We start from the raw sequence: 13436 nt of genomic DNA on the forward strand, positions 1-13436 counted from the left end.
AGACATCCCCCCGCTAATTGCTAAAAGAGATAAAAAAATCCATCCCCCCGCTCTTATTAAGACCCCCCCCCCCCCCCCCACTAATTAAATTCGAATAATTCAATATTTTATTACAGTGTAAATAGACCTTAAACTTGTTAAAATTTCTCCTTTTTGTTAGTATTGGTTCTTATTTTACGTGATTATTTGTTAAAGTTTCTTTTTTGTTGTTGAAATGATATCAGTTAAAAAAAATTCTGTCTTCAAATTACCCCCCCCCCCCTCTTATTCCATCCCCCCCGCTTATTAGAATTTAGAAAATTTTCCTACCCCCCTGCTTGTTCGGACCCCCCCCCCCCCCTCCGTCTATTCGGGAGAGTATTTTTTAGGAAATGGGATTCTTACAAAATGGGGAAAATAAGAACATGCTAAGAACATTTTTAACTCTAAAAGCTAAGAACATCCAAAGGCTTTAAATTTTTTAGATGTTCTTATAAAAAACGTGTCTTAAAGAGCTTGAGAAATTTGCAAAGTAAGACCATTCACACTGTGGACGCGAAATAGAAAAATGATATTAAAATAAGAAAAAAAAACGTAAAACCCAAACAAATGAAACGATTGAAAGATTTGATCTCTTTCCCCAAGCACCATGATGAATTAATTAATAAATTAACATCGTATTAATTATAAACCACCATTGGGAAAAATAGAACAAAAGAAAAGATTAAGAAGATTTTATGTATTCGCACTTCTTTTTCTTCTAAAATTATTGATGAAACTGTTTTAAAAAATTAAATTTTCTGATTTTATTTTTTAATTTTTCCTTGAATTAATCATTTTAAATTCTATTTCATATTTAAGATAATAAAAATACAAAATATTTTAGGTGTTACCCAGCTGGCACACAACGTTGTTTCGACATTCATCTAACGTTATATGGACGTTGTGAACGTTAAATAAACGTTGAAACAACGTTAGTGTGCGAGCTGGGTAAAGATTTACAACTTAAATTTTTGTAACAGCGCTTGTTCATAATGTTTAGACTCCAACTCCAATATTATTAATTGTTAAAATTAATATATATAAATTATTTTTTAGATTCAAAACCCAGCTGCCACACAACGTTGTTTTAACGTTCAATAACGTTATTTGGACGTTATGAATGTCAAATGGACGTTGTTTTGATGTTGTGTGCCGGCCGAGAAAGGGCGTTGTCGATGAGTCAGTCGCGTTACTGGAATTTCTGCGTAAAATGCGTCAATTGAATTTTGCGTGGACTTTTGGAGAATTCAACCTTATTCCATAATTTTCGGTACCTCAGACAAATTTTGTGCTCCCCATTTAGCGCGTTCGAGTTATAAACCCTCTTCCTCACAGACCCGGTAAGGTTTTTTCAGCCAGTGAGGATGAAAATAACGGACTGAAACTCGATGGGGGTTGATATACCCATATTTTTTATGGCTGGGGATTTAAATTCTTTATGTTTTCAAGTCAGAAAATTTTGCAGTGAGGATTGGTTTATTTGATTATTTTCAGTGGGGACAAAAATTGGAGTATAATTTTACACCGGGACGATATTTTGGTAAATTTTTCCAGTGAGAAGGGGTCCAAGTGGGTCTGTGAGAAGGGGATGTAATTATAGAGACTCCACTTTTGTTTTTGTACATACGATATTTCGTTTTCAACACAGACCTTACCGGGGTAACTCCCCAGGGAGAAAGGAAATTGATATTATCTTTAAGACCATAGAAACATTCGGCGCGCCTTATTAATCAAATATTTTGAAGAAAAAAGTGTTAATTTTTCAAACTCTTTTCTTCTTCATCTTAAAACTAAAAATTAAATAATTAATACCTTGAGGGACAGAAAAAAAAAAGAAAAAACCCCAAAAATATTGTTTTCATCAAATTCCATTGTTTTATCAACTTCTTGTGTAAGTTTAAGAGTAATATCGCCTTTTATTAAAAATGATGATGATGTTAAAATTTTTTATAAGCATTATCAATCAAAGCATGATTTTAAAAGCTTACTAATTTTCAAGTTGAAGTTCGTTCGGTGAAGATCAGTTTATGGCCGTACCCAACCAAGAAAAGTTGGTGAAATTTTGATCTGCTTCTAACAAAGGTTTTTTTTTGAAAAACAACAAAAATTAACATTATATTTTCCATCCTAAATTATTTTTTCAAGGTTCTAAAAATTTGCATGTGTTTTATATTTGGTCCAACTTCATACATTTTTAATATCATTTTTACTTAAAAATTCAAATGTTTCCCTTGATTATTCCTCTTACACGTTTTTTTATAGGAACATCCAAAATTTTTGAAGCCTTTGGACGTTCTTAACTTTTTCAGATTTAAGACTAAAAATGTTCTTAACATGTTCTTATTTTTGCCATTTTGTGGGTATCTTTGTGCGTTTTTCTAAGAAATCGGGTGTTTTAGAGTCCCTAAAGCCTTAAAATGTTCTTAACTTGTTCTTAACATTTTGCCATCGAAGCCTTATGTTCTTATATAGTTTGCTCTTATAAAGAAAAACGTGTATTTATAACGACGATTTTTTTGTTCCTATTTTTATTTCTTTTATCTGTTCATCCTTATTTTTTTTACCCAACATTCATCGCGTGTTTGAAAACCAAAATAAACTTTTCATTTCTTTAAACTGTCAAGTAGCACTTGCTTCATCCTGAGTTACAGTATAGTGACTTGTAAGTAAGTAAGTAAGTAAGTATGTTCATCTGGTGGCTGTCGACGGAGCCGGGAGTGAGGGAGTCTATTACCTGGGAGATCGAATGCTAAGGTGGAGAGCCACACCTACTCTCAGCTCCCAGTAACTTACCGCCTAGATCAGATTACCCAATCTAAGCTACTCATCCGCTGAGTTAGTGGTGACCGGGGATCGAACTCACAATCCTTAGATTTTAAGGCGAATGCTACCCGGCCACACGTGACTTATTCTATCATTTCCCTGGTCAAAGGCTTTCTTAGACACGTGGATAATATTAGGACGTGGGGTTTGTTTATTTGATTATTGGGAATAAATAAGTTCATACCTATACAATAGACAGTTACTGGCTTTTGGCCTTTTTCTAGAGTAGGAGTTTTACGTTCGGAGCGAAGGAAGATATGACGTATAAATTAGTTCATAGCAAGCTGATAATAAACGTTGTCTCATCGTCCATCTATCGTTAAATAAACGTTATGGATGTTAGAAAAACGTTGTTTTGACGTCTTAACTTGTGTCATCTGGGTTACTACTTGTGAATATATTGCTTTGACAGTAAATTTTGAGTGTTTTACGTACATCATTGAGTTTAGAGTCCGAAGGGCTAGAGAGGAATCTTCAACCCTCCTTTCTCAAGCACCAAGAAAAAGTGAAGCTTCTAAGCTTTGCGCCGCTGTTAGAATGATAGATTGAATTGAGCGCTTTCGAGTGTTTTCATGCGGCATATTCGAGGTTTGTGTAAAAACCACACGGGTCACGCGTTTTGGATACCCAGCTGACACACAACGTTGTTTTAACGTTCATCTAACGTTAAATGGACGTTGTGAACGTTGGATAAACGTTAAAAGAACGTTGTGTGCCAGCTGGGTAGGAAATAAATAGTGGCTTCATTTCCCATCTAAGAGTTTCAACTCTAGCCCGGGGGCTTTGAACTCAATGAATGATATATACATGCCTCAAAAGTGCAATTGGGGATAATTTCATGGTGGCTTCTTTTGAAATATATTGCTTGACAGTACACTTTGAGTTTTTGTACAATTGGGAATAAATTCATAACTTCTTTGTTGATAACAACTTTTGACTCTTTGTTGTTTGTTCTTCTGACAAGATGGGCGATAGTCTTAATGCGTCAATGTGACATTCAATATCGTTAAAGCAGCGTCCACCTGACGTTTATAACGTAAATAAAACGTTAGATAAACGTTGAAACAGCGTTGTGCTTTGTGGTGTATTGGGGAAAATTTCTAGGGGTGTTTCAATTTGGCACCCTTTTTCGAAATTTTTATCTGCACCCTGCGTTTTATGCAGTTTTGCAAAAAAAGTACATGCGAGTGAAGAAATATTTCACTCTGGTGGTCCCCATCGTTATTCAAATATCACTCTTTTTAAAGGGTATCTGAAGATGTTTCCTCGGTAACCCTTTGGCTCCATCGGCTGAGCCTCTATCCTGCTACAACGCGCTTGTTTGTGTTGAAACAAGGAAGAATTGGTTAAAGAATCCTTTAGAATAGTAGCGTGATATGTGGTAACCACCGCAATTTCTTTGTTTACTAAGTTTGTCTTGGTTTGGTGAGTTTGCTGAAAGAATTTGTATTATATTATATTATATATTGGCACTTTTGGGGATTTTAATGTTTTTCAGAATTTAAAGGTTGGGCGAGGATTGAGGTTTCAGTACTTCCACTTTCTTTCATTAGATTTTTCGATTTGGGAGGGGTTTAGTGCACTTCTAGGCTATATTCTCAGCCTAATTGGAACATTTTTGAACTTTTAGATCCTGAGATCCTAAGGGCCTAGGTCCTAAAACTCTACTTTCCAACCGTACTTTAAAGCACTTAAAAATCACTTGCGGTTTTCAAATTTGAGGGAAATCCCCTTTTGAGCCAAATATTATGGTGAGGATTGCAGGAGACACTCATTTTTTAGGAGGAAATTGAAGCCCAGACCTTTTTTGATTGGGGAGATTTTTATTTTTCCGAACTATTTCGAGCACGAACGAAATTTCTAATTCCTTCCAATTTATATGAAGATTCGATTCTTAAAATGTTCTTATTTTCACAATTTCGTGAGTATGTTTGTGCGGTTTCCTGGAAAATATAGGTGTTTTAAAGTTCGCAAAGCCTTAGAATGTTTCAAAATTGATCTCAATATTTTGGCCGTTGAAGCCTTGTGTTCTTATAAAGTTTTTTGTTATAAAAACGTATAGAAAGTTTAAGTAAAATAGATATTATTTAACGAACTAGTGAAAATCTTCTATAATTATTTTTCTAATAGATTATTGTCGAAGTCGCGTTTGAATAGGAATCTTTTTTTTCAAATCAAGGTCAAATTCTTGTTTATTTAGCTAATTAACTAAATACCCTTTTAAGATTTTTCAATAGAGCTTAATTCGATAGACAATTGATTAGCTTTGATTTGCATTCAATTTCAAAACAATAGAACACATTCCAACGCTATTCATTCGATTGATTAGTATAATTAGCACGTTCGATTCTAAAAACAATAGCTTTTCAATTATCTCTTTTTAATATGCTGAAAGTGAGTCAATTTTCAAAGCGTCTTTTTCTATTGTTTTCTATGTTTGTTACCATAACAAGAATTTGATGTAAACAAAAGGATACAGTATTTACATGAAAAGCTTATAATCTCTATTGCAACTTATATTTTAACAAACAAAGATTTCTTTTGTTTTTATTACATTGCATTGTTTATGTTGTGGTTCTTGTTATTGATTAGACATGGAAGATTTTTAGATAAATCCTGTCATTCATTAAATTTGATTTTTTATTTCGATACTTCAGTGGTTGATACCATTTTATCAATAAATGGTATGAGTTACAAGGGGGCAAAAGGTTTGTACACATTTTTTTACAAGAACATTGAAGCCTTCGGATGTTATGAACTTTTTGAGTTTTAAGCCTATTCTTAACCATGTTCTGATTTTCAACATTTTTTGAGCATTTTTGTCCATTTTCCTAAGAAATTGGGTATTTTAGAATCCATTAAGCCTTAAAGTGTTTATTTTTCCGAACTATGTCGAACACGAATGGGAATTCTAATTCCTTCCAATTTATCGGAAGATTCGATTCTTAAAATGTTCTTATTTCCACAATTTGAAGGAATATGTTTGTGTGGTTTCCTGGGGGCTCCCCCAGGGGCTGGCGTGACGCGTAAATGACCCTTTTTTCTGTCGTGAATACGTGAATTGGACTTTGTCAACGCGTGAATACGTGAATTGTGATATCGGCGTGAACGTGAAAATAAGATTTTACCAGCGTGAATTCGTGAATCGAGATTTTGAGCGTGAACGTGAAAAGCAAATATTGTCTAAAACAAAACTGAATAAACCTAAATATGTGAAATTTTCTTGCTCGCTTCGCTCGCATAATCCTTGATATCATATTGACCTATTGCCATTGTAAAGTTATTCAAAATAATCAAAAATTGAAACAGAAACAAATACTTTTCCTTATTTTTCTAAGGGCGCATTTTTTGATGCAAATATTGCATCCAGCGAGAGTGTTTTGAGCCAAAACCAAAAAGTCTAAATGAGAAAATTTTCTTCGTCGGCGCTAATGCTGGTCGTCTTTCTGTAATCGCTTATATTGTTACTAAATGCAGTACACAATATGATACCGCATGAACTTGGAGACAGTGAAGGGTATTTGGTTCTTCGATAATTTACAAAAGTAGGTAGATAGTTCTAAAAACTTTTATATGATTGCATCATCGAACATTCAGAAAAAAACTCTTGTGACGCCGCACCGTGTAAGGCAGGTACGTCACTCGCCGTACCAGATTTGTACCAGTAAATGGTCAGTGTTGAAAATAATCAAAGATTCTGAATGAATTGTTTGACCAAACAAGGCATATTAGGGTAACAATAGTGTGTTAAGGCCGTTTTCTCAGCAATGAAAGAGTGAAAATTGTCAAAAAATTTTCGCGCTCGCTTCGCTCGCTTTTTCCTTTCCACAGCTTTTCTTCAATGAGACAGGGGGGCAAACTTTGGAATTTTCGTCCTCTGGTTGTACCACCTTTTTGAAGCTCGCGCTTTTCCAGACCATGAATTTGAGCCAAACCTCGATTTAAATTGATTCTCAAAATAAAATATATTTAGGGCCTGCGACGAAGAAAATCGGAGGGAAATCCTTAAAGCTAAGGCTTAACTTTGCACTTACCTCCCTTAAAAAGCAAATTCAGGCAGGGTTTATACCACCGTACGCCAGAGAGGTAGTTTTTTGTAACTTTGGCGTGATAGACGTGATAGACAGACCTTAAACATTGCCCTATGAAAGCTCCAATAATTGTAAGAGGTCTTAAAAAGTCGACGCTGTCGAGAATAAGGTCAAAAAACTGCAGAAAACGTTATGTTGGCCATAAAAAGGTCAAATTTAGCCCAATAAGGTCACAATCGTTTAACAAAAGAATTAAAAGCAAAATCAGCGCGTGAACGTGAAAATGGTTTTTTTCGCGCGTGAATACGTGAATTGGCAAAAAATTTTGCGTGAATACGTGAATTGAGGGTCGACTGGGGGGGGCCTCTTCCTGGAAAATATAGGTGTTTTAAAGTTCGCAAAGCCTTAGAATATGTTTTAAACTTGATCTTAACATTTTGGCCATCGAAGCCTTATGTTCTTATATAGTTTTTTCTTATAAAAAACGTGTAGTTAAAGAAATTATTGGGGAGTAAGACGATCGTGCTTTCAATTTCTATATTTACACCAGTAGGCAATGTTTTTTTCCCAGCGAAACACACCCTCCTCTCGAACCCACTGGGACCCCACTGGCACTGGAAAATAGTGGCCAAAATATCTTCCCTACTGGAAAATTATACCCCAATCCCCCCTAAAAGTATGTAATCGAATAAACGAGACCTCACTGCAAAATATGGGGCTAATCTTACCATCTCCGTTGAATTTTCTGACTCAAAAAAAAATGAAATTCTGATCCTCAGTCATGAAAAAAGGAGAATGTACGTTAATTCCCATCGAGTTTTGGTCCGTAATCTTTACCCCCGGTGGCTAAAAAAAATCCTACTGGGTCTGTGAGAAGGGAGTAAAGCGAATAAAGAACACTGCCTTAGAATAATGTTTTTAGCCTTTGGTTATCAATTGAATGAGCTAAAATATTCCCTTGTCACAGCCCAAGAATAAACCCGACGAAACCCTAGAATATAAAAAATTCTCCATAACTATATAAAAGTTTCAATTCTTTATCGTTTACAGCACATTTTGTAGTATAGCATGGAAACACCAGTTAGCAATGGACAAACCACTAACCCTGCTGTTGCCAACCTCCCAAACAAAAGAATTTCTGATAACGTCATTCAAAAATACCTTTACGGCTACAAAGAAATGAGGCTTGTTTCGTCGGAAGAAGTTTTATCCACTCTATTGAAAGGTAAGTTCTAGTTTCTGCCCTGTCTATTTTGTTGGTTAAAGTAGGCTAAAAGTGGGCAGAACGTTGGGAATTACAATCTTTGCTTGAAAAAGGTTGAAAGAAGTCATTGTTTTGAGGTCAAATAAAGAGAGTAATGCATTGACTTTAGACAGCCAACGTTCTGCCAACTTTCTGCCAACTTTAACTAACATTTAGAATACGCAGGGCGAAAAGTGGACCGTCTTAACCAGAGCTAAACGGTTTAGACGGACAACTTCTCGCCCACTTTTTACCTACCGTCCTGCTTCTTAAAAGAAGCAGGTCAGAAAGACTCTAGTTTAGACAATCCTGTCCCACAGCCACGTCGGAACTTTTTTCCACAGCGGGATGAAAATTTCGTGATTTATTGTTTTCAGGTTAAAAAATCCAGTGCTGTGGGGATTGCTTTTAGAGCACAATCTTTTCAATTGAATATCTAATGGGGATGAAAACAAAGTCTTTACAATCTGGGCTGAAATCGTAGGGTATTATTCACATTGCGTTATTCCCACGAAAATTTGGCCAAACTTTTCAGTGGGGTGGGGGTTCCACCGGACGACACAGGGGTGTAATCATATTTTTTAGTTTTACACATCCTTTTTATTTTCATCATGAGAGGTCCTGTCGCAGCTCCTCAAGAATTGAATCCTTTTTGAATGTCTTAACGTCTAATTCGATCATAGGTCATAGAATTACTCCCTGTTATTCATCTCATACAGTCAACTCTCTAATTCGAACCTCTATTATTCGAATTTTTCTGTAAAATAGTGGTCCCCTCAGCTAGAAAGTAGTATAAATTACTCTTTGTAATTCGAAAAGAAACTTCCTGGCCCCTTGAAGATCGAATTAGAGAGAGTTAACTGTAGAGTATCCTTGATGGAAAAAGTATATGCTCGACTTTGAAAACTTTCATTTTACAGGTCAAATACGAAAGTGCACCAGCCTACCGGAAACACCACCTCTATCACCACGTAAAATCAGAACACCTGATGAAATATCATTATGTTCGTCAAGTCTACCCGGATCGAAATTTGGAGCATGCGCAATAAAGAGGATTCAACAAGGCACTTGGTTTGGTCCTTTCGAAGGGAAGTTAGTGAGGACGACCGAGATTTCATCCAGTATGAACACAGACCACATGTGGGAGGTATGTTTAGCAAGACTAATTTGATTAGTTGTTTTACGGGCCCGACCGACCTTGAAATTACAAAAATCGAAAAAAAACTCATTTTTGTAGTATATTTTTATTTTCATTGCTTTACAGACTGCCAAATTTTCAAAATTTTGGTTGTTTTTCCAAGGTTTTGAGAATTTATTATTCATGATTTGACCTTTTGTGTCTTTTTATTTTCTATTTCGCATTTTCGTCAAGATGTAGTAGTTTTTACTACCTTTTTAGAAGATTTTATAGTTGAAATTCTACTTTTATTTTTATTTTTTCGCCGATCGGCCGACCCTCATTTTTGGGTAGCTTGGCCCGTAAAACAACAAATTAAATTGGCCTCGCCTTTTAAAATTGGAATCTCCAAAACTCGAACATGCACGGGGAACAATTTGTTCGATTTAAGGAAATTTCAAGTTATAGAGTAAGGTTTACAAGGCACTGTTAACTGAAGGTCGATAAAACTTGTTCGAGTTAAGGAAACAATCCAGTTATAGAGGTTGAGGAAATTTTTGAAGTAATTTGAGGAAAGATTGAATTAAATTCATCTCGGTTCTTTACATCCTAATGCGGCTTCGGTTAGATAATGTAGTTACAACAAATACTGTTAATAATAATTAGGTTAGGCCTTAAAAGCCGGTATATGGTTTATATTATTGATACACCTGTTAGACTCAGTGGACAGGTAGGTTTTTTTGTGCTGGCATTTATTATTTATCCTGAAAATAAGACCAAGTCGCGAAAAAGCGGCTTTGTCATTCATTCATTCATTCATTCATTCATTCATTCATTCATTCATTCATTCATTCATTCATTCATTCATTCATTCATTCATTCATTCATTCATTCATTCATTCATTCATTCATTCATTCATTCATTCATTCATTCATTCATTCATTCATTCATTCATTCATTCATTCATTCATTCATCATTCATTCATTCATTCATTCATTCATTCATTCATTCATTCATTCATTCATTCATTCATTCATTCATTCATTCATTCATTCATTCATTCATTCATTCATTCATACTCTTTTTACTCTTTTATCACCACAGATCTTTCACGACGGAGAAGTCAGTCATTTCCTTGACGGTTTTAACGAAAATAACTGGATGGCTTTCGTCCGCTGCGCTCGCCATAAGAAAGAACAAAATCTGGTCGTTTTTCAATATCACGGTTGTATTTATTATCGTTCAACGAAAGATATTTTGCCAGGAAATGAGCTCTTGGTTTGGTATGATACAAAATATACACAGCTTCTTGGTATACCATTGACTTGGAATGATAACAGAGGTTTGCATACTACACCTCTGTTTGCTCTGTGTCCCAGTGGAATTTTTTCCCTCAGTGGAGATCAAAATTTCTATCGAAATCCTCATTGGGATGTATATTCTATTGTTTCAAGCTCCAAAAAGGGCATCATATTAAGGATGGTTTTGGAGTGTAAATTTTTCCATTCGATTTCTATAAAAGAATGAAATTACAGGGTATACCTCCTGAAGTGAGTTAAAAATTCAGCGTACTTTTTTCACCAAGGGAGATTTTTTGGCTGAGCTTTCAATCTCCACTGGGTCTGTGACAAGGTGCGGTTTTATGTAATTTCCGAGAAGAGTCTGATTACTCTGCGTTGGCACGTAAACACTATAAAGGCCATGGCTCTTTAACAGAATCTGCCCTGTTTGGATCACCGCTATGATCTTTTTCTTCCAGATTTGGAATGAATATTAAATGAGCTTTTCAGTACAATGATTAAGCGACCGTAGTACAGTGGTAGAGCATCCGGCTACGGTTCGCAAGGTTGTGGGTTCAACCCCCAGCCGGGTTATACCAAAGATTCCCAAAATGGTACTTGATTCCTCTCTGCTCAGTAACTAAGAGAAGGATCAAGGGTAAGTGGAGAAATCCAGGGAGAAAGAGTGGCGCCCTCCCCTACCTTCGGGTAGATAGCTATCGAAAGAGGAGCCTTCGGGTCGCCTCCGACTGCGGTCGCAGACTTACTTACAATGATTTGCTTAAAACTAAAACAATCACACCAAAATAAACGTCAATATCAAACATAAACATAAGAGGCATTTTAAAAACCACAAGGTTAGTTTGAACAACCAGGCCATGCTTGTGTTATAAAATATCAACTTTATTCCCCACAGGAACAACAAGCAAACGAAAGAATTCATTGAGTATTTGCACGGACGATCCATCAACACAACAACCACAACAAACAAGACGAAAACGTGAAAAAGTCACACCACTATCATTGTTACAGCAAATCGACTACAAAACACAGCCTCCACGTAAAAACGAACTCGAGTTTTTAGCAAGTCTGATTGCTAAGAATGCTCCATCTACACTATCAACAAATTATGAAAACTCTCCTTTCTTATCGAGGAAAGATCTACCAGTTCCGCCCTCTACTATCCGCTGCGACAAATGCTATTTCTCTTTTCCCAACAAAGAGCTTCTCATAACACACAAATGCAGCGCAATACCTTGGATACCACCACCTCCGCCATCAAATCTAAGAGGTGGACCACCCGTTGAGAAACATCAACCTCTACACCGCCCAATACACGTTAATACGCCTTACGCCCCAGGAATCGACTTCACGCCAGCTTCAGCCCTTAATCCACATTATCACAGTTATTATCAAAATCTTGCGCATGCGTACCCTTCACCTCCTATGGAGCCGCCAATCAAGAACTTTGGACCTTATAAATCTAGTATTTTACCATTAAAAAACTTTTAAAATAGATTTTGTTTGAAAAATATTTAACCTTATCGGGGAAAAAGTTGTCGGGGGAAAGTGCCGAAAATTTTTCACTGATATTTTATCCCAGACCAAAACTTTTATACCTAAAATTTTACGCGGTAACTAATATTCGAATCTAAAAACTGATTATAAAATCCTGACATTTTTTTCCCGATAAGGTAAATCTTTATTGCATCGATTTTCTAAAACAATAGATAGAAAGCTTGATTGTGATTTTAATTGTCCACCTGATGAGGGGATTTCTGTTGCCTCGCAGATAAGAGGTTGTTCTAGAAAAGAATTTGTCTTCTTATGAATCTTGTAAAGGTTTTATTAGCGGATTTCTTCAAACAATTGACAAGTTTGTATAGTGAAGATTTTTCTTACCTTTTCTTATTATTCAAATTAGACAACTATTTATTGAAATTCCCTGAAAAATGTTTATTTTATATGTTTATCAATTTTTTTTGTATTATAGTTGATTTTGTTTATAGTTTACCTTAACTTATTCGGTATTATGATTTTTTATAAAAATAAATTTTCGTTTTCTATTTTTTGTTAATTTTTTTACTCAATAAATTGTATTTTTTAGATATTTACAATATTAATTGAAGATTTCATTTTTCGAAGTTTATTTACTATTTACTTATAAATTTTGAAATGCGCGATTCTAATTTACAAGATTGTTGATGTCACCATGAACATATAAACGACTGGACATCCATCTCCTTTGTCTTTTTGTAGAAAAGGCTGCTAGCTTCGTTGCCGCCTCGTTAAAAGCATAAAATGAAACAATAGATTTTGATGATATACCACTTGGGAGTACCTTGCTAACAACGTCAAAACTTTGACAAAAGTCTCTGTTGTTCTACTCTTCTCAAGTCTTTTATCTATATCATAACAAAGATAACAGAGGCAAATCATCGTCAGCTTGTCAAAACTCCGACTAATATTTCTAAATTTTGACTTAAAAGTGTCTAATAATTTTAGAAAGTGTCGCATTCTAATTTCGATATTCTTATGACACAGGCTCTATACTTTGGCAAGCTATTTTTTTCAAGTCATAAAAAAATTATTGAAGTGACAAAACTGATTCAAAAGTATACACGCAGTTGAAATTCTGCATTTTAGAGTTGAAAATGTTTATAAAATATATTACAAACTTGTGAAAAAATTTGAAAATAATTTTTTTGTACATTAGGAGTAATGTTCAAGCTCTATCAATCCTTTTACCTAAATAATTCAAAGAAATAAAATTATGACGGAATATTGTCGGATTTTTTATAACAATTTTGAAATACAGGCGGCAACGAAGCTCGCTTCAAAGAGACAATAAAAGATAGATGTCCAGTCGTTTATATGTTCATGATGTCACTGTACACTGAGCTTTTTATTTACCGAAAG

The 13436-nt window shown here is 35.2% G+C and overlaps 1 protein-coding gene across 1 annotated transcript; it reads left to right on the forward strand.

Moving 5' to 3' along the window:
- Nucleotides 1-5364: 5364 nt before the first annotated feature.
- On the forward strand, nt 5365-12397 carry LOC136814807 (putative histone-lysine N-methyltransferase PRDM6). The gene is made up of 5 exons (XM_067071233.1): nt 5365-5552; nt 7926-8100; nt 9039-9265; nt 10342-10579; nt 11434-12397. Exons 2-5 carry the CDS (start codon nt 7944-7946, stop codon nt 12027-12029), a joined length of 1218 nt encoding a protein of 405 aa, XP_066927334.1. The 5' UTR covers nt 5365-5552; nt 7926-7943; the 3' UTR covers nt 12030-12397.
- Nucleotides 12398-13436: the final 1039 nt, after the last annotated feature.

Source organism: Clytia hemisphaerica, unplaced genomic scaffold (genome assembly GCF_902728285.1).
Source record: "Clytia hemisphaerica strain Z4C2 unplaced genomic scaffold, Clytia hemisphaerica genome assembly, whole genome shotgun sequence".
Classification (NCBI taxonomy): Eukaryota; Metazoa; Cnidaria; class Hydrozoa; order Leptothecata; family Clytiidae; genus Clytia; species Clytia hemisphaerica.